The sequence below is a fragment of the Eleutherodactylus coqui genome, chromosome 5 (assembly GCF_035609145.1).
Source record: "Eleutherodactylus coqui strain aEleCoq1 chromosome 5, aEleCoq1.hap1, whole genome shotgun sequence".
NCBI classification, from domain to species: Eukaryota; Metazoa; Chordata; class Amphibia; order Anura; family Eleutherodactylidae; genus Eleutherodactylus; species Eleutherodactylus coqui.
The window spans coordinates 238,504,310-238,526,244 of NC_089841.1; the positions used below are offsets into that span (position 1 = coordinate 238,504,310).

General features: G+C 42.9%; 1 protein-coding gene across 1 annotated transcript in view; it reads right to left on the minus strand.

The window, feature by feature from the left end:
* Positions 1–21,935, minus strand: part of MUSK (muscle associated receptor tyrosine kinase) — a 136,310-nt gene that overhangs the window by 31,354 nt on the left and 83,021 nt on the right. The window contains exons 7-11 of the mRNA XM_066604382.1: positions 20,727–20,886; positions 17,677–17,683; positions 15,389–15,652; positions 8,096–8,271; positions 1,623–1,646 (exon numbers count right to left, since the gene is read on the minus strand). Coding sequence (XP_066460479.1) covers positions 1,623–1,646; positions 8,096–8,271; positions 15,389–15,652; positions 17,677–17,683; positions 20,727–20,886 — 631 coding nt within the window. The remainder of the gene's footprint in view (positions 1–1,622; positions 1,647–8,095; positions 8,272–15,388; positions 15,653–17,676; positions 17,684–20,726; positions 20,887–21,935) is intronic.

Below are 21,935 nucleotides of genomic sequence, written 5' to 3' on the forward strand. Positions count from 1 at the left end.
CTGCATAGGCTGTTCTCACTGGTCTGTGGTAGATGGGAGCTGAGAACAGGCCGGCATCTGTAATTTATGGATATCCGCAGAGACTGATATTCTCTGTCACCTGCCTGGTTTCGGTGTTCATATATAACACTGGAATTCTACATTGAGCAGGGGGTTCGACCTGATGACCCTGGAGGTCCCTTCCAACTCTACCATTCTATGATTCTACTGCTTGTGTCACCTTTACATGCTCAGGCTCATAAAAGAGTTCCTCTTTAACATCAATTTGCTCTATTATGGCACATGAAAAGAATAATTTAATGTACTCTCTTCAGTTGAGTGGAATATAGACTTTCAAGACATAGCCATAGCTTTCCTGAATCCACTGGATGAATGATAGAAATCCTGAGTGAAGCAAATTATAAATGTTTGGTATTCTTGAAATAACTGTTTTACTACTCCATGCTCAATATGGGCTGTACAAGTGATTTTATTCTGTTTCGAACAAAAAATCTAAACAATTTTTCTTCAATCTGATGATCGGTTCATTGATTACCAGTTGAGAACCCAGAGTTGTAGGAAAAATATGGGGGCTACTTTACAGCTCTTGCAGATGGCAAGATTATAGATGTGTTGTACAGGTCTACAATGCATACAATACCTGCAGGAATCTACAGGTCCATATTGTACCTACACTTGCCTCTATAATTCTGGGAAATTGAAAAAAAAACATAGCATGGCATGTCCCATTACTTTAATATTGTGGAGTTTGGAGGCATAACTTAAAGCTTCTGGGCCCCAGTGCAAAACCTGTAACAGTGCCCCCAACTAGAAGGCTTTATTCATAGTACTGGGCTCCCTATATGGAGAAAGGAGGCATTATGGGCCCCCTAAGGCTCCTGGGCCTGGGTGCAATCGCATCCCCTGCATCCCCTATAGTTATGAACTTGATGGAGTTGTATAAAAGCACACTTAGTAACTACTAGAGATGAGTGAGCATGCTCGGATAAGGCAGTTACTCGAGCGAGCTAAGCAACTGGATTCTCGTCTGAGCAGGATTGGGGGGGGGGGCGGGGGTGAGCGAGGGGGGGAGAGAGAGAGATCTCTCTCATTCTCCCCCTCAGCTCCACTGCGCTGCCCCCCCGAGCCTGCTTGAGTAACTGCCTTATTCGAGCATGCTCGCTCATCTCTAGTAACTACAGCTTCAATATAGGGAACCATGAGTTGCCATCCAACAGTCCAGGCAAACAATCTTGATATATGTGTGAGGATTTTGTTAGAAGACTTTTGTTACTTTTAGTCATCTATATTCAGTCTTACTCGATTATTTGATACATGTGAGTTCCAAGTGCAATAAATAAATTTATCTGAACGCATTAAGCAGCAGTAATGGTGGTCTTTGGTTTCTAAAAAATGCAGGGTCTGTAATATCATTTTCTCCAGTAGGAATGTTTAGCTAATAGAAGGAGATGCAAGGCCTGAAACTCCCCATAGAGTCCAGTGGATATTTATTCTTGTACACGATTTAAGTTTGCTGGAACATAAAAAACCTTGAAAATCCGAGATTCACTCAATATTAGTCACCCAGTATAACAAAATATAATTTTTCATTCTGAATAAGTATGTACATTATTAGAACTTACTGGTAATATTTTCCTTATGTAACTCTGGAAAAGAAAAGAGAAGACATTTCAAGACGTGCCCATTTTACATGGAATTTCTAAATTGTGGCATTAAATGGTCAATCACTTCATGATGCAGAAAATAATGTCTGAATTAAAAAATAACAGTGGAAATGGAAGTGCGCGTCTTATTCGTGCTTAAGTGGAGAAATCAAATGTTAGCACTATCACCCTTATCCTCAGATGCACTGAGCAGTATCAGCTATCATCTTCCAGTATCTATAATATTTACAGAGTACGGAATATGTCGAGTATTGTAATGTTTAGTCTGAAAAACTCAGACATTTTATCTGTAAAACTTAAATGCTACATTTAAAGAGCCCCTTTTGCTCATTCTGACATTTCTGTTTTCGATAAGAATTGTGTTCCCCATGACATTACAAGTCAGGAGCATCTTCTTTCATAACTCTGTATTGTGGTCTTCCTCTATCATTCTTCATGGGATTAGCTCAACTTCTGTTTTATTGAAACCAGCATAAGTAGACACGTTTCGGGTTTATGGCAGCCCTTCCTCAGTATTTGCTGGGGACACACTATATCAGAACATGTAACAAGAATAAAACCAAGGGGGAGGGGAAAGCGGGCATTTTTTTCAGATACAAATATCAGGGGGCAATTTCATGTGGAGGATGGGTCTTTGGCTGTTAGACACAGCTGGAGACTCGGAGGTGAAGGGAGAAGAAGTTAAAAACAATGAGTGCTATGTAGTGAAGAGAGAAAGCGGAAGTGTTATTTTCACTATTCGACCTGGCAATTACGTGACTGCCGAGTGCCCCCTGCCACAACAGAGCTGCAGAGTCCTAGCAGACACAGATCAGCTCTGTTAGTGACTGCTGTCACACTAGGGGGATGTCTTCCCCTGTAACTGGGGCTGCCGCAGATGCTGCTCCTATGGATGTCCCAGCTACAGTGGAAAAGTATGGAATAAAATAAAAAATAAAAAAAAGACAATGTGAATGTTCTCCAGAGGTCATGGGGGACATAGATGTAAAAAAAAAAAATAGTTACGAAAATAAGTCACAAATAAGACAGTCTAACATAAAAAAAGATCATATATATATATTGTAGTGGGGCAGTATCAGAATGACCTGCAGAGTGTGCTAGTCAGGCAGTCTGATACCTGGAGGGTAAAAGATAGGGTTGAGACCTGATGGGTGTAGCAGGGAATGGTTGAATAAAAGCCAGTTCCTGCCAGAAGCAAGGGGGAAGTTACAGCTTGGCAGTGCCAGACAGGCTGCAAGCAGAGGTCCAATGAGGACAAGCAAAGGTCCTGAGGTTGACAGGGACAACAACCCTAACCTCACACCCAGGTGGGGTGTTTATGGCCTTTGCATTGGACTAGTTGGGTCTGTCACCCGGTCTGACGGAGGAAGATGCTCTCCCGACGCCCCAGGAGGGGTTAGTGACAGAACCCTGTGAGTTGTGAACCCAGGATTGCACATTGACTGTGTTTGTGTATGCTGTTTGCTGTGAAATAAATGCTGGCAGGTGCCAGTCTTAAAGAGAATCCACGTCTCAAGAAGCATTTCTACACGTGTGGTGTGACAATTTTCTGAGAGGTCAGCAATCCGCAGGTGAGTGACCCCAACTTTCCACATATGGTGGAGGATGTGGGCACGATCTGGAGTGGCTCACAAAGGTGCAGGAGCAACACTTGAAGTGGGTGTCTGCTGGGAGCAGTGCTGCTGCATGCAGCATATAAAGGGCCAGGAGGCCAAGTGTGCGGATGTTGCTGGATGCAGTTTAAAGGGCCAGGAGGCAAAGTGTGCAGTTGTTGCTGGATGCAGTTGCCTTGGAGGGCAACAGAGAACGTCTGCGAGGCAAGTTGGTGAACGTGTTGCAGTGTTTAATTTTTGACTCAAAAGTCTAGATGGTGGGTGGTGCGGGAGGCAACCAAAAAGAGCCATGCTGAGGGTGTTTACAGATGGACTGGGGCATGTATGGATGTCCAGTGGCAAAGTGGCCAGTAAAACCCCAGTGGTCTATGTTGGAGGCTAACTGCAAGGCTTTGAGGGCACAACCGGAGGTATCCCCACCAAAGGACTGTGTCAAACATTCGGAGAAGACTCCATGGAGTGATGAGGCCACTAAAAAGACTAATAGAATGTCTTATGTGCAGGGTGGCTCAGCAAAAGCTGCACAATGTAACTCGACATTTGGTGAGGATTTGTCCAAGGACTCTATTGCAGATGATGTGTGGAAAGTGTTGCATAACCAAATGTTTCCCTTGCAGGAGGGTAGCGGGAAAACTGCAGTGTCTGCATTGGGTGGAAAGAAGTCCAAAAACCGTATTGTGGATAATATACTGCAGACAAGTTTAATTAACCCTGAAATGCGTGTGGGATTGTTTTCTGTGTATGATATGTGTAGAAATGTTCCCCAAATGAAGTCAGGGTGTGAACAGGTTGCTGTAGGAAGTGCAGCCAACGCCCATGCTGAAGTTAGTAGTACTATGCGTTTAGAGAGAGAGAGAGAGAGACCACAGATAGTACTAAAGTTGCAAAGAAGAAAAAGGCTGCTGCTAGTGAGACAAGTGAGGTTGTCAGTGCCGATCCTGAGGTCCAGGGTGAGACAGCAAGAGAACGCTTGTTTAAAATTCAGGAGGGATTTGCACCAACGCAAGCTTACATAAAGTTTCCTGAGGAAGCATTGCAAACTACTAATAAAAGATATGATGCGCAGTTGGAAAAAGAAAGGGCCAACTTGTGTCTGCTCGGAGAACAGGCCAAGAGGCAAAGGATGTTAACAGAGGAGCAGACAGATAAATTCCTAAAAGAAAAGGAAAGTATTCTCTAGGAAGCTGAGCAGCTGAAAGCAGAGAATGCAGCTCTTTTAAAGCTGAATGAGCACCTTGGGAGATTGGCTAAGGAGGAAGAAGAATGTTGCTGGAACAGAAGAATGTTCAGTGTGAACAGAGCTTAGAAGAGATGAGAAGTGAGAAAAAGAAATATGAGGGATATCTTTCAACAGCCCATGAAGAGATACAAGACCTCAGAGATGTAGCCAGAGATGAGGCTGATCACAGAGTATGTCTGGAGGCACAATCTGTGCAGTATGAACAGGACTGTAAGAAACTGCAAATGAAAACCCAAGAGTTAGAGATGTAGTGTTGCAAGTTAGAAAGAGCTTCTACAGATGCACAGAATCAAACTACAGGTTTGCAGAATCAAGTTGCAGAGTTGAAAATGCAGCTAGCAAAGAAAAATGGTGACTTGGAGTGCCAAATAAGTCAGCTCAAGGAAGAGCTGGAAATGGAGAAAGCTGCTTGCAGCCAGGCTGAGAAGCAACAGAGATTTTGAAAGGCAGACTGGGTTACAAGGAAAACCAGGAGGCACTGCATGAGGGACTGGTGTCCCAGCTACAGATGAGCTTGGATGAGAAAGCTGAATTACAGAGAACCCAGATCCAGGAGCTGGAACGGAGTCATGCTGTAGTTGTGGGAAAATTGTCCAAGCAGTTGGAGAAAATTGAAAAAGTGAAAGAAACGTTGAAAAGTGAGTGTATTGAGCTGACCCAAAAGGTGAAGGGGTTGTTGGAAAACAAGCATGCATCTGAATGCAAGAGAAATGCAGTAGAAAAGCAGCTTCAAGACCTACAAGTAAAAGTTACTGAAGGTGACAGAGTGCAGACAGCATTGTCTGAGCAGGTGAAGAGACTCCAGGTGGAGCTGGAAGTGCAGACTGAAGAGTCTCAGAGACTGGTGCAAGAAGAGACGCAGCAGAGGCTTGTCTTAGTGCACATCTGAAGATAATGCAAGATGAGAGAGATGTGTTCCTCAAGCAGTTAGAGGAAGATGCAGAAACTAAGAGGAATCTGTCAGAACAGATTGTAACACTTCAGGTGTCAGAGATGCAAGAGAAACTGGATGAGAACCCTGCATACTGGGTTATGGTTGAAGAGCAAGACAGTGAAATCCTAGGAGTGGAAGTATAAATCAGCTGTTTTGCCTTCAAACTGATTTTTATGATGAATATGAGAAGTTTACAGTGAGTCTTCAGCAGGAAGTAGAAGACATTAGTGTGGAGCCTGGTTACCAATGTCAGATGGTGTCCAACTGGGAGAAGAAACAGAATAGGTATGAACAGTGACATACTGAGGAGAAATCAGTGTCTCTTAAAGACACAAAAGAACGACTTAACAAGCTGGTGCGCACTGAAATGCAACACTGGATTAGCGCCAAGACAGACACTGAAAAGAGGACCTTGATACGGGGAAAGCTAAAAGGTGTGTTCCAACAACCAGTGGAAGGAATAGAGACCCTGTTGGAGAATATTAAGAAAGAGACTGAAGCGCTAACCTTGACGCGCACCCTGAGGGTCGTGTCAGAAGAAAAAGAAGTATTGCAAAAGCCCGCTAAGAAGTTAAATACAAAGGTGAAGCTCTGGGAGGCAAAGGGTCATATTGCTGAAAAAAAGAAGGTTCAGAAACTAGACTAGAAAGAAGATCCTGTTGAATTCTAAAAAGGAGATAAAAATTGTGAAAGTCATTGAGAAAGCGAAAGCTGAGCTACTGATGGGGGGTGAGCAATCCTCTGAAGTTCAAGTGACCAAAGAGAAGGCAGAAGGTGAAACGGCTGAAGCAGAGAAGGCCACTAAGTTGGCAGAGACTGGGGAAAAGGCCTCAGAAATAAGGTCCTGGATAAGTAAGTTGTGCAAATGAATGGAAGTATCTCTGTGATAGTGGGCACACAGATGGAAATAAGTGCACATGCCACTACTGAAGGGCAGACTGAAGAAATGGCACCTGCAACAGTTGAACAGATGAGTGTTGTACAATGTGAAGTATCTAATATTGAAGCTGAGAAGGTTGCTGTTTCAGTTGAGATGCAGAATAAGGGAAAAGCCAGTGCTGCTGTAGGTGAGGACCAGGGTGAAGTTCCTACTGCAAATGATGTAAACAGGGAAGAAAATGTGAAAGTAGTTTAGGCTCAAGCAAATGGAAAGGTTCTTGGTGTTGGAGAACATAAAGAAATTGAGCTTGAAAAAGTTCCAGTTAGGGAGAGAGACCCCTGAGCCTGGAGTTTTGACCCTGGAGGGCCAAAAGAAATGTGATACGGTCTATATTAAAAGAGGGGGATGGAGTATGTAGTGGTGCAGTATCAGAATGACCTGCAGAGTGTGCTAGTCAGGCAGTCTGATACCTGGAGGGTAAAAGATAGGGTTGAGGCCTGATGGGTGTAGAAGGAAATGGTTGCATAAAAGCCAGGTCCTGCCAGAAGCAAGGGGGAAGTTACAGCTTGGCAGTGCCGGACAGCCTGCAAGCTGGGGTCCAGTGAGGACCAGCAAAGGTCCTGAGGTTGACAGGGACGACAACCCTAACCTCACACCCAGGTGGGGTGTTTATGGCCTTTGCATTAGACTAGTTGGGTCTGTCACCCGGTCGGACAGAGGAAGACGCCCTCTCGATACCCCAGGAGGGGTTAGTTACAGAACCCTGTGGGTTGTGAACCCAGGATTGCACATTGACTGTGTTTGTGTATGCTGTTTGCTGTGAAATAAATGCTGGCAGGTGCCAGTCTTAAAGAGAATCTACGTCTCATGAAGCATTTCTACACGTGTGGTGCACCAATTTTCTGTCTGAGAGGTCAGCAATTCGCAGGCAAGTGGCCTCATCTTGCCACAATATATACATATAAAAAGAAAATGACCCACCGCCAATGCCAACCTAAACTGTTGCCATCTGAACCAAACCACCATTGAGCCAACATACCCTGGTCCTTATGGGGCTAAGGAGGTTCTTCACCTAAATTAATGTTTTACATAAATATGAATGTGACTGCCACAGACAGAAGCATAGCTTGACTATTGTCAATTAATGATATTATGCCATTCATAAGTTGTGCTATTAAGGGACACCAAACCATCATCCTAGCTTGCCCAATATTTCCTGAGTATTCTAATGCCATGTAAGAAACAATTCTGGGTTGAGGAGCGTCCGTCTGCAATTTGTTTTAAAGCGATTTCTGCAGAAAAATGAGCTAGTAGTCACTGCTTTGTTTCACTATCTACATTGACATTTACATGAAAAAGAGTTAACATTAAGGTTAAATTTGTGGTCCTAATGTCCATTTTAAAGTGCATCTGTGACCAGGCAGGCCCTCCTGGTTAGAACTTCTATGAGATCGGCTACAAAAATTAAATACATAGGTGCTTCTATAGCTGCCAAACTATGATTTCCGGTGCGGCATGCAAATGTCCCTGAATGAGCCCTCAATCAGATGTGATGAAACGGTTCACATGGCAGATATTTATGACTGGTTCTCTGCATAGGAACCGAGGTATCATCATACATAGTACTTTTTATCTCTACTATTAAATCTACTTTGATGACTTCTAAATGTTTTTAGAATTATTTTTATGTCAGTCCTAGACTGTAAAAAAAAATCAAAATGTCACATTATTATCCCAATTACCCTTCATAAATCGTCATCTTACCAAAGTATGGAATCTTGATGCAAGCTTCTGGGCTCTTTTGCAGGCTGGGAAGCTTTTCACAATCAGGAAGTGTCAACAGCATTAATCCAGGTTTATAAATTCCCCTCCGTGAATTTTCCTCTATTGACAACCACTCTTTAAAGCAGTACAGATCCCTTACTGCAAGGCAGTGTTCCCTAAAAATACATAGCACAGGATAGACTTGGTTCAAAGCAAACGCCATTACTGTGATTCTGGATTAACAACATTCAAGTGATTTTCTTTTCTTTCTTTTTTTTAGGAAAAATAATTAAAAGAAAATAACACTTCTTGCATAAGCCTACAAACGTTATGCGCAAGGGTGGTGAGACATCCACTTGGTGCGTGTAATAGCTGCAAACCAAAATATATTCCTTCAGGCAAAGTTCACATCACACTACCAGGTCCTCCCTGCAGTACGAGCAAAAAAATAAACAAAAGGAAAACTAGTGTGTGACAACCCCTACCTACAAGTGGATGGCCCGCCCTGATAAGGACGCATCCACCCTCATGCCTGTACCACTCACTAACCCTGATAATTGAAAAAGGAAAAATCACCATAAGAGCAAACCAAAACCTCAAATAAATTGCCAAATACTGCCTATTTGTTGTTTGAAGAGTGTTACCAATATTGCTAAGAATATATATGAGAAGCAGGGGCGTAGCTATGGGGGATACAGGGGTAGCAGTCGATACCAAGCCCTGTAGCCTTAGGAGGCCCAAATGCCCCTCCATCACATAAGAAAACATATTTGCTCTTTCACTGTCACTTATGGGGTCTTAATTTACAGAAAAGGAGCTAAAGATGAGGACTTACTGATCACGGCATCCAAATCGTTTAACAGAAAATTTGTAGTTTTTTTCCCCTCTTACACAAGGCTTTAAATATTGAAAAAAAAAAAAAAAAAAGGAACAAAATAGATATATAGTTGGTATCACCACATCCGTAACAACCACATCCAAAACCAAAATGCATGCTTAAAAAAATACTTGACCGAAGCTGTCCGCTATCCCCTTCTGCGGCTGTGACAGCTGCAGCAGAGAATTCTTTGGATGTGAAACCACTGGATGCTGTCACATTCAGGGGTTTCACCTTTGGTAAATGGGGCCGGCAGCAGCAGCGGCGGCCCCGTTGACATACAGAGAAGATCGCGATCTTCTGCCACAGCTGCAGCAGAGGATTTCTTCATCTCCACGGGGAGTCCCCTCATCATTGAACACTGTGACAGCATTTTCACAGTGTCCAGTGACAAGGAGACTCCCCGCAGAGATGAAGAAATCCTCTATTACAGCGGTGGCAGAGGACCGCAATGCTATCCCATTGAAAGCAATGGGCTGCTGGCAAGCCTTGCAGTGATTTCCGGGGAAGGGCTTTAAATATAAGCCCTTCCCTGAAAATTATCCCTACAATGTGTAAAGAAATTAAAAAATATATATATACTCACCACTTCGCAGCTGCCTGGGCTCAGGTGCATCCAGCTGGGTCTTCTCCCTGCACTGCTCTGAAGTGCTTACAGCAGGTGGGGATTTAAAATCCCCGCCTGCTGAAAGGGCTGCCTCTGATTGGCTGAGCACTATGACCAATCAGAGGCAGCTCTCAGCTGTCAGTCAATAGCTTAGGACTGCAGGTGACATTATCTGTCCTCAGAGTTATCACTGTGTTATCTGGGTAAACATGGCCACTTACATTACACTACAGTACTGTCTTACTAGCACCCACAGCGGCGCTGGAGAAGGGTGGGTAGTGTTTCAGCTATCAGGAGGAGGAGACGCTGAGCAGGAGATCACATGGGCTGCGTCAGCAGCAAGGTCACGTGGGCCGGCGGCTGCCAGTGAAACTAGAGGCGAAATTCTGCCTTGAAAAATCAGTGAAACTGGAAACCGGCTAAACTAGAAGAAAATAAAACTAAAGGTTTGACTTGTATTATGCTTAAAATCCAGCTAAAATACTATTTGGGCAGTACACTACGTATGTGGATTATCTCATCACGGATATCACATGACTTTTTCTGTACACAGATTTAGGGGTTTTAGCTATGATCTCAGCAAGTATCTCTTTCACTCCTCACTCACTTGTGAATGTGCGCTCTGTGATACTTTGTTCTACTGCTTTTCTTTTCTACTTACATTGTTAGTTTGGGGCACGTTGGCTGCACTCTTTCATCCACATAATTAGATTTTTGGAGTTCATAGCCGTTTATCTAGTTTGCGAATGAGGAAAACTACTTCTAAAGGAAGGGTATTTGGCACACAGAGGACAGAACAGCTTTGGGGATCATAATGGTGGCTCACAAGATAGAAAACGATTAGGGAACTCTGATCCTTAATGACTTTCACTTGAGACAAATCTTCAGAAGGACCTTAAGGATAACTCTACCGCATTCTCATCATTTCAAAGAAATCTTTCTTCTTGCCTATGCGCTGCAATAAAGTTTAGGAAGCAAGTAGTACCTGTTAATCTTGTGCTGAACAAACTGCACTCATACATTATTCACGCCCAAGAGTCCCATTTATCACCCTCCGGTAGACCTGACCTGAGTGACAGCAGCAAACCAGGATCATCATCCTGACAACAAGAATAAACTGTTACATAAAGATTTGTTGATCTTATTAATGTACCGGCTGTACTGTGCCAGCTTCCGTGGTAAGCAGCATTATATTCATGCTGCAGGTGGCTTCCAACTTTAGGACACAGTGACTGAATGCTCACAATACCAACAATATTACATGCCCCAAAAGGTCAAGAACAATCATCATGAATTCTACTTAGAAATATGTACTGACAAAAATATTGATTCTGTCACTGTTTGCTATATGAATTTTGTGATGGATTTTATCTGTTCTGCTTTCACTTCCTCTGTTACAATTTGTGGTTCCTGCCAAGGAAGACTCTGACGCCAAGATTTATCTACTACAGGGCAGGCTCTCGAGTGGAAAGAACTATTACAATTCCTGAGGTCTACTTTTAAAGTGATCCTGTTTAATACACTTGCACTTAAAAAGTGGAACCCGCTATTTTATTAACTGACAAGTAACCAGAATCATAATATGCCGACAAATAATAACTTCGTGAAATCTATATATAATTTTATTCTGCCCGTATAAGAAACTGATCATTTGTATAGAAATTCTTAACCCCAATCAGATGAAATCAACTGCAAGATCTCTCATTTCAAGGAGACATTCCCATGATAGACATAGAATAGCAAACTGTCACGTTCAGACTGGACACACTGGATCTGTAACCTGAAATAGTTAAGCAAAAGTACACCAAACAGTGGTAAATTATACAGACAACCGCAACAAGGAAAACACTGACCCTAAATAACCTAACCCAGGAAAGGTAACCGCCCTGAGAAGGGCAAACCTGACCACCTACTTAGGCCACTAGCAGACCTTACGTGGGATAGAAGAAAACCACAACAAACAAGATGAACAAGGTAATAACCACTGTACTTAGCTTGAGAATGCTTACGCAAACAGGACATCTAGCTGCAAGCTCGGACTTCCATCAAAGCCAGAGAAAGACTGAAAATTAAATAGCGCTTGAGCTTAGCACCAGGCCAGAACAAATAGTCCTGATAAATATCCTCAGGTGAGTCCAAGCCTCTCTCACCTAATACCACTCCTACCAGAGCCAGAAGATAGAGAGTCACATTACCATTACCATGATAGACGTCAGGCAATTTTCAAATACTTCAGCTTTAGCTGTTCCATAAGGGCCCATGCACACAGCAAAGCTGGTCTATGCCATGACAACACTCAGAGCCTCTATAGATCCATAGTATAGACTTGTAGATACTTAAAGGGGTTGAACTGTATTTGTATGAAGACCAGAACAACATAGAAGAGTACAGTAGTTTCTGAGGTCCTCCAAAAACATAGTGATACATTAATTGGCTATGAACAGTGGGTGTATTAGCCTATTGGGAACAGGGACTGATGTGCATGGTGACAATCTCTGCACACTAATACGTAATATATACCAGAAGCAACAGGAAGTACTTTTCCATTAGTGCAAATGAAACATTAAAAGACTTGCTTAAAGTATCTGGAATATGCTAGAAAGACCTGTGTCTGACTTATGCAGTCATGGAACTCAGCCCACTGGTCAATTGATTGACATCAACACCTCATTTCATGAAGGTCAAACGGCAGCTGTCAACAAGAAAATATAAATGCACTCACCATCACATTAATCTAAGGCTTCTTGTTTTGGCTACTTATGATACTTCAAATAGCTCCTTTAATGCCATAAGGAGAAGTTCCAGAACTGATGAAAAGGGATGAGTCTCAGAGGAACCTTGAGAAACGGTTCACTTTTACTTTAGGGTTGAAATGCTTCAACGGCTGCTTTATCAGTCTGAACATTTCATGCAAGCTTTATATCCAACTAAGGAAAACAGAATCCTAACAAGCCACATTTTAACTCTGTAGAAGAATAATGCATCTAACATATCTACTTGTGAACTGGAGATTTTAGCCAGCATTTAAATGGGTCTAATAGGCCGAAAAAAGACACATGTCCATCCAGTTCAGCCTATTATCCCCCCCCATGTTGATCCAGAGGAAAACAAAAAAAAACAATATGGTAGAAGTCAATTTTTCTCATTTAAGGTAAAGAAATTCCTTCCCGAATCCAATCTGGCAATCAGAATCATCCCTGGATCACCGATCCTTCTGAAGTAATCAGTGACTGTAACATGTAATATTGTATCACTCAAGAAAGGTCTCCAGGCCTAACTTAAACTCTCTTATCGAGTTCGCCACCCCCATGTCTTCAGGCAGAGAGTTCCATAGCCTCATTGCTCTTAGAGTAAAGAACCCCCTTCTATCTCAATGCAGAAACCTTCTTCCCTTTAGATGTAGAGGGCGCCCCCTTGTTATATTCGAAGTCTTCAAAAAGTTGAAGTCATCTAAAAAAAAGATGACCAATATGCATAGTACCACAATCAATTTTAAAATAGGCAGCGCTCTAAGTCCAGACTGATAAAAGTTCAATACGGACGGGGTTTGAATAAACTCTCCTAGTGTTTTGGTGATATACACTAGAAGTCTCTGTCACATCTCTGGGGTGCGGTTACACTAACTACAGGGTTATTTAACATAAGCGTACTCCACAGGGGATTAATGGAACCTTCTACTTACCCTCTCCAAGGATGCTTGTAGCAGAGGCATAACTTAAAGCTCCTGGGCCCCAATGCAAAACCTGTAACAGGGCCCCCAACTATAATGCTTTATTCATAGTACTGGGCTCCCTATATGGAGAAGAGAGGCCTTATGGGCCCCCAAAGGCTCCTGGGCCCGGGTGCAACCGCATCCCCTGCATCCTCTATACTTACGCCCCTGGCCTGTAGCATACTCAAAGATATTGTGTCATCCTCTAAAGCTTCCCCCGTGGTAACGCTAAGAATTACACACGTATCGCAGCTGAGGTCTTCGTTGTGTCTCTACAAGTACTGTATATCACAAGCATCCTTGGAGGGGGTAAGTGGAAGGTTAACTTCCTCCCTTGTGAAGTAAGTTTATTTATATTTGTTATTGTAGTTACACCTCTGAAAGCCGTTTTTTTTCCCCTTTTTTTGTTTTACTACTCTGCAAATTTGTCGCAGGAAATCTGGTCTCTATAAAGAGATGGTCTTCTCAAAGAGATTGCCTTCACTGTAGATACTATATATCAGAGTGCTCTCTCTTGTAATGAGCTGCACACCTGAGCCAGTTGACATGTTCAAGACGTATTTAGTTTAAACCAAGTGACAACAAGCAGAAATCTTGAAAGTGAATCACAATGTACTCTACGTGGTCAAAAGTACACAAACACCCAATATCACACCTAAATGAGCTTTTTGGACATCACATTCCAAAACCATTGGTGCTAATATGGAGTTGAGCCTCCGCTCTTCTGGGAAAGCTTTGCTGAAGATTTTGGAGTTTGTCTGTGGACATTTTTGTCCATTCAGCCAAAAAAGCCTTTGTGAGGTCAACCACTGGTGATGGATGATAAGGCCTAGCTCAATAGCGTTCCAATTCATCCCAAATGTGTTCAATGGGATTGTGGCCACGGTTCTGTGCAGGTACTCATGTTCCTCCACACAAACATGTTAAACTGTCTTTATGGGGCATGCAGAGGGGCATGCTGAAACATGGAAGGGCTTTCCCAGAAACTGGAAACATACAACTGTCTAAAATGTTATTGTACTCTGTAGCATTAACATTACCCTTCACTAGAAAAACAGCCTCATCGCTCTTCCACCAAAGTTTACTGTAGACACTAGGCACTCCGGTGGATAATGTTCTCCAGACATTCACCAAACACAAATTTGCCCACCAGATTACTAGATAGTGAAATGGGATTCATCCCTCTGGAGTCCAATGGTGTCAGACTTTCTACCTCTCAGGGAACACTTGGCATTGCACATGGTAATCTTAGGCTTGTAACTACGTGACCATGGAAAAGCATATCAAGATGCTTCCAATGAAGAGTTCTTGTGTTGATGACAGTTCTAAAGGCATTGAGGAAATTTGTCGTGAGTGAAGCCAGGCTTCAGTATTTGGAGCCCCATTCTGGTCTACCATTTAAAGACTAAGCTATTGTTACTCTAAGATGCTTCTACTTTACAATAATATCACTTACCGTTGATCGAGTAGATCATAAATTTTACATATTGACTTCTGGCAAAGGTAGCATTCAATGATGTCACATTAAGTCACCCAGTTCTTTAGTACCCATACTACTGCCAAAGTTTGTCTATGAATATTGTGTGGCCATGTGCCCTAATTTTATGTACCTGTTTGCAGTGGACATCGCTGAAACACCTTAGCTCAATGTTTAGAACTGGTGTCTGCCTTACTTTGGTCAATTAGTGTAAACTGGAAAGTTCTTACACAATAGATAAGCTGTGCTTTTATAATACTGCCCGCCTTAAATTTTGTAAGTTAAAAGTATTTTCCAGGCAACGTCAGCTGTCAGTGCTGGGAAACGCCAGGGTTGAAGTGGAAGCCACTGCTCCGACCTCTGTGTTGTGGCTGTTGCTTGTAATTGCAGGTGCAGCTCTTACTGAAATCAATAGGAGCCATGCCTGTAGTTACAAGTGCCTGCCACTATGCAGTGGTCAGAGCAGTGGATTCCGCTCCAACCCGGGTGTATCCCAGCACTGACAGCCAGCGTTGCCTGGAAAACGCCTTTAAAAGCAATTACTAATGTATGTATATATTCAAGCTTACCAGTTTAGGATTTCGATCATTTAGGTGTGAACACTGATTTTTAGTTAGTACCTGCATAATGGTTTTGGAGCTGGACCTTCTCCAGTTGGGTTGCACTCTTGGAAATAGTAGTTGCAGAGCAGAGCTTCAGCTGCAGGTCGACAGAACGGGCTCACGGTTTTGAGTTCAGTCCAAGCTATTTGAGCAAGCATCTCCTGACTTTCTTCTGGTTCAGCATTAGATGCATTGAAGAAAACCAAGGAGTCCTTTGTGAGAACTGCATTACATATGTCCCCTCTGTAGGTGCTGCAGTAGCCTACATCACCTTTATAAAGCCTAAGAACAGAGTTAAAGAGAGGTTGTCGTGTCACGGCAAATAAACAGCAACGTATCAAACTAGAAAACCGCTGGGCCTAACTGGTGCAAACTCAAGCTTTTCTGTCATAACCCCCCCCCCCCCATCGCTTCCTCCCATGTCTACACGGCACTGTCTGTTCCGTGATTCAATACAATTAGAACTTTTCCTAAAACCTCATTATACAGAGAGAGACAAAAATAAATAGAGACCAGAAACAGTACTTAACCCCTTAGTGACGGAGCTTTTTTTTGCTTTCCATTTTCGTTATTTCCTCCCCCTTTTAAAAAATCGTAACTCCTTTATTTAACCATCGACGTCGCTGTATGAGGGCTTTTTTTTGCGGGGCAAGTTGTATTTTTCAATGGTACTATATAATGAACCATATAATGTATTGAAAAGTTTGTAAAATAATTCTAAGTGGAGAGAAATGGAGAAAAATGAAATTCTGCCATTTTTGGTGCGTCTTCTTTCTACGGCGCACAAACTGCAACAAATATGACCTGATAACTTTATTCTATGGGTCAGTACGATTACTAAGATACCAAATGTAATTTTTTTTTGCTGTACTACTTGTATTTTTTTTTCAAAGATATTTCCCTTATTTAAACTAATTTCTGCCGCCATCTTCTGCGCGCAATAACCTTTTTTATTTTTATGTTGACATAGTTGTGCGAGGGCTCATATTTTGCGGGACGTCCAGTAGTTTGCGTTGGTATCATTTTGGAATGCATATGACTTTTTGATCACTTTGTATTGCATTTTTACTTGGAGACAGGATGAGCAAAAAAGCTCTTTATATTTTTATCTGACGACGTTCACCGTGCGGGGTAAATAACCCATTACTTTGATAGATCGGATATTTAGCGGTGCAGCCTTACCAAATATGGGTTTTTGTTTTATTATTTAGATTCTTCTATTATAAATATGGCAAAAGTTTTTTTTTTTTAACTTTTATTACTTTTTTTCTTTAATAATTAGTAAAACTCTATTGTTCTTATTTTTACTTTTTTTAGTCCCCAAAGGGGACCACAACATGCAATGCTTTGATCGCTCCAGCAGTATGATATAATGTCATAGCATTACATCATACTGCAATCGACTAGGCAGTCTATTAAGCCACCCCACGGGGATGGCTTGATAGACATTCTGCAAAGACAGCCCTGGAGCCTTTCAGAAGGCCCCCGGCTGCCATGACACCTGCACGGCTCCCTGCGATCTCATTGTGAGAGCCGTACAAAACCCCCAAACATTGTTCAGGGGATTAAGAATGCCACTGTCAGAATTGACAGCAGCATTTAAAGGATTAACAGCTCCATTCTCCACGTGGCTGATCAGAGCTGTTGCCGCCGGGTGTCGGCTGTAAGAAACAGCCAGCACTTGCGTTGTATGGAGGGACATCGCCGCGCGATCTCTCTTCATACATAGACCGCCAATACAGGCCATCAAAAGTCGTATTGACTGTCACTAAGGGGTTAAGCCTTGTAGGTACTTAGTAGATTGACAACTAATGTTAATGGTTAATGGTTCCACCTTTATTTATCATTCCAATAGCTTGAGGTGACATGAAAGAAGAAAGTGGAAATCTTCTAAAGTAACACACACAACTAAAAGTCACAGGCTATCCTTCTGCATATATATATATATATATATATATATATATATATATATATATATAAATATATATATATATATATATATATATATATATATATATATATATATATATATATATATATATCTGTCCTTATGGAATGCAAAACTAGCACAGATCCCACAGCGGGTGTAACTTGAAGTTCCAAGACCCCTATGCCAGATCTGTAACAGGACCCCCATCTGCTATGTATCCTTATAGTACTAGAGTCTTGGGCTGTAGCAAAATAACTTCTCCCCTGTAGAGATGTATTCTTGCCATATGATTGGCTGCTCCACCAGTTTACAATCAACTGCTAAGAGTTACCGAAAAGTTTTTACTTTACATTCATTTACATAGAAAACATCCTACCTCCATTCTTCCCGAAGTAATTGTCATCCAGTTGTAGAGAAATGATATTGGGAGGAAAAGAAAAGATGTGGTTAGCAACATATGGATGGATGGCTCCATCAGACCCAAGACTGTTATTCTTTCCACATCCTTTGGGGCAGCTAACATTGGAGAAGCGCTAACACATAACCCGGTCATGTTAAGCTCCATGACTTCAGTCTGAGGCTCCTACTAGTTTTTACTCGCTGTATATTACATTACAGTGCAGTGCCATACGGCCAGATTCACATGTGTGTATTTGCGTGTGTAATATACAGTGAATAGAACCCATTAATTTCAATAGGATTATTCACATGCACATTTTTTCCTGCGCATTTCAGTTACTCCTTTCCTGCACATTTGCGCACCAAAAATCCCCACAGAAGTCAATGGGGATGTGAAACCTTGCATGCACTAGGACAGTGTTCCCCAACTCCAGTCCTCAGGGACCGCCAACAGGTCATGTTTTCAGGATTTCCTCAGTATTGCACAGGTGATGTAATTATTGTCGGTGCCTCAGACATTGCCACAGGGGTTCTTACCAAAGGATATCCTGAAAACATGACCTGTTGGTGGTCCCTGAGGACTGGAGTTGGGGACCCCTGCACTAGGAGATGCGTAAAGTACTGCATAATTGTGCAGGAAAAAGAACACATCTGGAACTCATTAGACTAATTAGTCATTTCAATTGGTGCGTCTTTTTTTGACCCTCGCAAATGCGCTCAAAAAAGCATCATGCATTCCGCAAAAATGCTGCGCTCATACGCACGCAAATACGCATATGCTTCCCGTACATGTGTGCATTTTGATCAGGATCTGTTCAGGGTTTTTTTTGCAGTTTTTAAAGTCAAAACCAGAAGTAGATTAAAAAACAGAAGTAGCATCTGTCCTAAGGGACCTTTCGCACGGGACGGAATTACGGAGCATAACGCAGCCAAATCCGCAGTTGTGGAATTCCACACCAAAATCCGCTGGTCTAACTGCAGTTTATGATGCGGAATTGCAGGCAGGTTATCAGCCATTTTCAATTCTGCATCAAAGTGGTCACGGCCTGCAGTACATTGTGCGGTTTATTCCGGCCTGTGTGAAAGGTCCCTCATACGGACTTCTAAGATCTACACCTGATGTTGGCTTCAAAAACTGCACCAACAGCTGATGAAAACCTGCACCAGTACTGCCACCCTAACAGACAGCAGAGCAAACTGACCCAGCTGTACAGGGGGACAGAATGTTAGATCCTGTAGAAGTGAATACTAAAGTTTTTCTTGGAAATAACAATAGAATCTAGAAAGTTCCTGTCTATTTATAAATATACTTTGTTACAATCTAAAAGAAAACAGAAGAAAGTAAGAATGACACTATTTTTTTTTTTTGCATGTTGCCATTTACAGATAAACTGCTACAGATTTATCCTGGCAATATGCCAACTAGGATCCGCAAAGTGGGACCCTGTTATAATAAAATGGCACCATCTAGTGGTCAGAATAGAAACAGCTTTTCCGTGAACTATGCAGAAAAAGTTTGTTATACCAATTAGAATTTAGTTTCTGTCCTGTAAAAAGACTCAGTGAAAGTTCAATTCAGACTTTGCCTTCTTCTTCCAACATGACAGCAGTACAAACCCAGGATATTACTGTAACCGCACTTTAATCAATCATCCCCACCCCCATTCCCCCCCGCCCTCCGAATGAGACACTCTTACAGGGCACCATGGCAAGAAGATTTTTCTCTAGTCCGCTTAGGTTAAATTTCTTAATATGATTTATATATTTAACCAAATATAGGAGTTCATGCATAAGGCTGGAGGAGTCGAAATCTTTCCTTTATACTTTGCCAAGCTTCACGCGGGCGTATGTGCTGCGTATTTGTGGAATAATCAATGCTTTTTTGCGTGCGCATCAGTGCATTTTAGTGTACTTTTTGCGCCCACAAGGCATGTTCATTTGCAAACAAAGACACCTCAATTGAAATGGCTAATTAGTCTAATGAGTTCCAGATGTGTTCTTTTTCCAGCAGAATTAGGGCTTATTTACACAAACGTATATAGGCTGCTGTTTTCACAGCCTACCGATATACGCTTCCATGTGATCAGTCTGACCATCTGACCAGAGAGGCGTCGAGGGGGAGGGAAGGGGGGGACTGCTTAGGTAGAAGCGTTTTCATGTACGGCCGATATACGGTTATGATAATAAGCTCTTAGGCTTTATTCACACAAGTGTTTTTATGCAGCTATGTAGCCATGTTTTCGTGCCCCGGCCAAAAAAGGCAACCATCTGAGGCATTGCATTCCAATGCATTCGTTCACATGGGCGATTTTGGGGCGTGTAAAACCGTCGCACTGGAAAAAATAGAACATACGGAACCGAAAACAGTGACTGCTATTATACACTGTGTGAAAAGACAGGTCTTGCTCTATCTTTCAACAGATATATACTGCCGGCTCCCATAGACTCCTATGGGAGCTGGAAAAGGGGGATGGACTTTTACAGCGTCCAGCGCAGAGAAAAGCTTACAGGTGCATCAATTCAGGCATTAGAAGTCATTCTGAGGATTTATGCCAAGCGAGGGATTTCCGAGCTGCGGCATATTTTTTGCTAATATGTCGCACCCAGCCATGTAAATGGACGAGAAAATGGTAATTAATCTTGGGACTTGATCGTGTCTTTTCTTCATTCTCGCTATTTTATGGTGCGTGCGGGCAACCGTAAAAGCACATGCGCTCGTGTGAAGGAGCCCTCACACAGTGTTGCACGCTTCTCCTTGCGTATTGCGCACATACTTGCATAGCTACCTATTGATTTCTATGAGGACCTTTGCTGCGTAAATACATAGAAAAATACAGCATGTTCTTTTGGGGGGGGGGGGGCAACTGAAAATACAGAAATGTGAATAAATCTATTGAAATAAACGGGCATTATTCTTTGTGTATCGCACACACAAGATTTGGCTTTGACTAAACAAACAAGCCACATGGGTGAATCCAGGCACAGAATTAGGCTACACGTACATTAGACAATCACTTCTGGACAAACCTGATATACTGATTGTTGCTGCTGCTTTCGCTGTGCCAAAGCTGCCACTATGCTTGTTATCTGCCATACAAGTAAACAGGCCTGGTCTGGTGGCTACAATATGCAACTTGGAGAAAATGATGCCATCTTTGACATTTTCTTCCACAGATTCTGGGGAAACCTGGATAAAAGAAAATACAATAACTTACAGATTTTGATTTTTCATTACTAGACTAATTGTACAAAAAAAAAATCGCTCCCCTAGAAGAAGCTGTCAGAATCGTATAAAAATTTTGATTAAGTAAGTGATTACAATATCAGAGCAACCTGTCTCTGGATGGCGGACAACAAAACAGTTGGAGCCCCCTACAGACTGGTGGTTTGTAGGGGGGTCCTGAGCCCGGTCACCTTGTGTGCCCTCACACATCCACTGGTGCCAACACCTCCTAACAGTCTGATCAGACGGTCCTCTCTACTGGTGGTCTGTAGGGGGCGTCCTGAGCCCGGTCACCTTGTGTGCCCTCACACATCCACTGGTCCCAACACCTCCTAACAGTCTGGTCAGACACTCCTCTCTATTGTTGGTCTGTCGGGGGTCCTGAGAACGGTCACCTTGTGTGCCCTCACACATCCACTGGTCCCAAAACCCACTAATAGTCTGGTCAGACACTCCTCTCTACTGGTGGTCTGTAGGGGGCGTCCTGAGCCCGGTCACCCTGTGTGCCCTCACACATTCACTGGTCCCAACACCTCCTAACAGTCTGTCAGACGCCCCTCTCCACTGGTGGTCTGTTAGGGGTCCTGAGCCCGGTCGCCCTTTGCGCCCTCACACATCCATAAGTCCCAAAACCTCCTAACAGTCTGGTCAGACACTCCTCTCTACTGGTGGTCTGTAGGGGGCATCCTGAGGCCGGTCACCTTATGTGCCCCCATCCACTGGTCCCAACACCTCCTATCAGTCTGATCAGATGCTCCTCTCTACTGGTAGTCTGTTGAGGGCATCCTGAGCCCGGTTGCCCTGTGTGCCCTCACACATCCACTGGTCCCAACACCTCCTAAAAGTCTGTCAGACTCTCCTCTCTACTGGTGGTCTGTAGGGGGCGTCCTGAGCCTGGTCGCCTTGTGTGCCCTCACACATCCACTGGTCTCAACACCCCCTAACAGTCTAGTCAGATGCTCCTGTCTACTGGTGGTCTGTTGGGGGGTCCTGAGCGTGGTCACCTTGTGTGC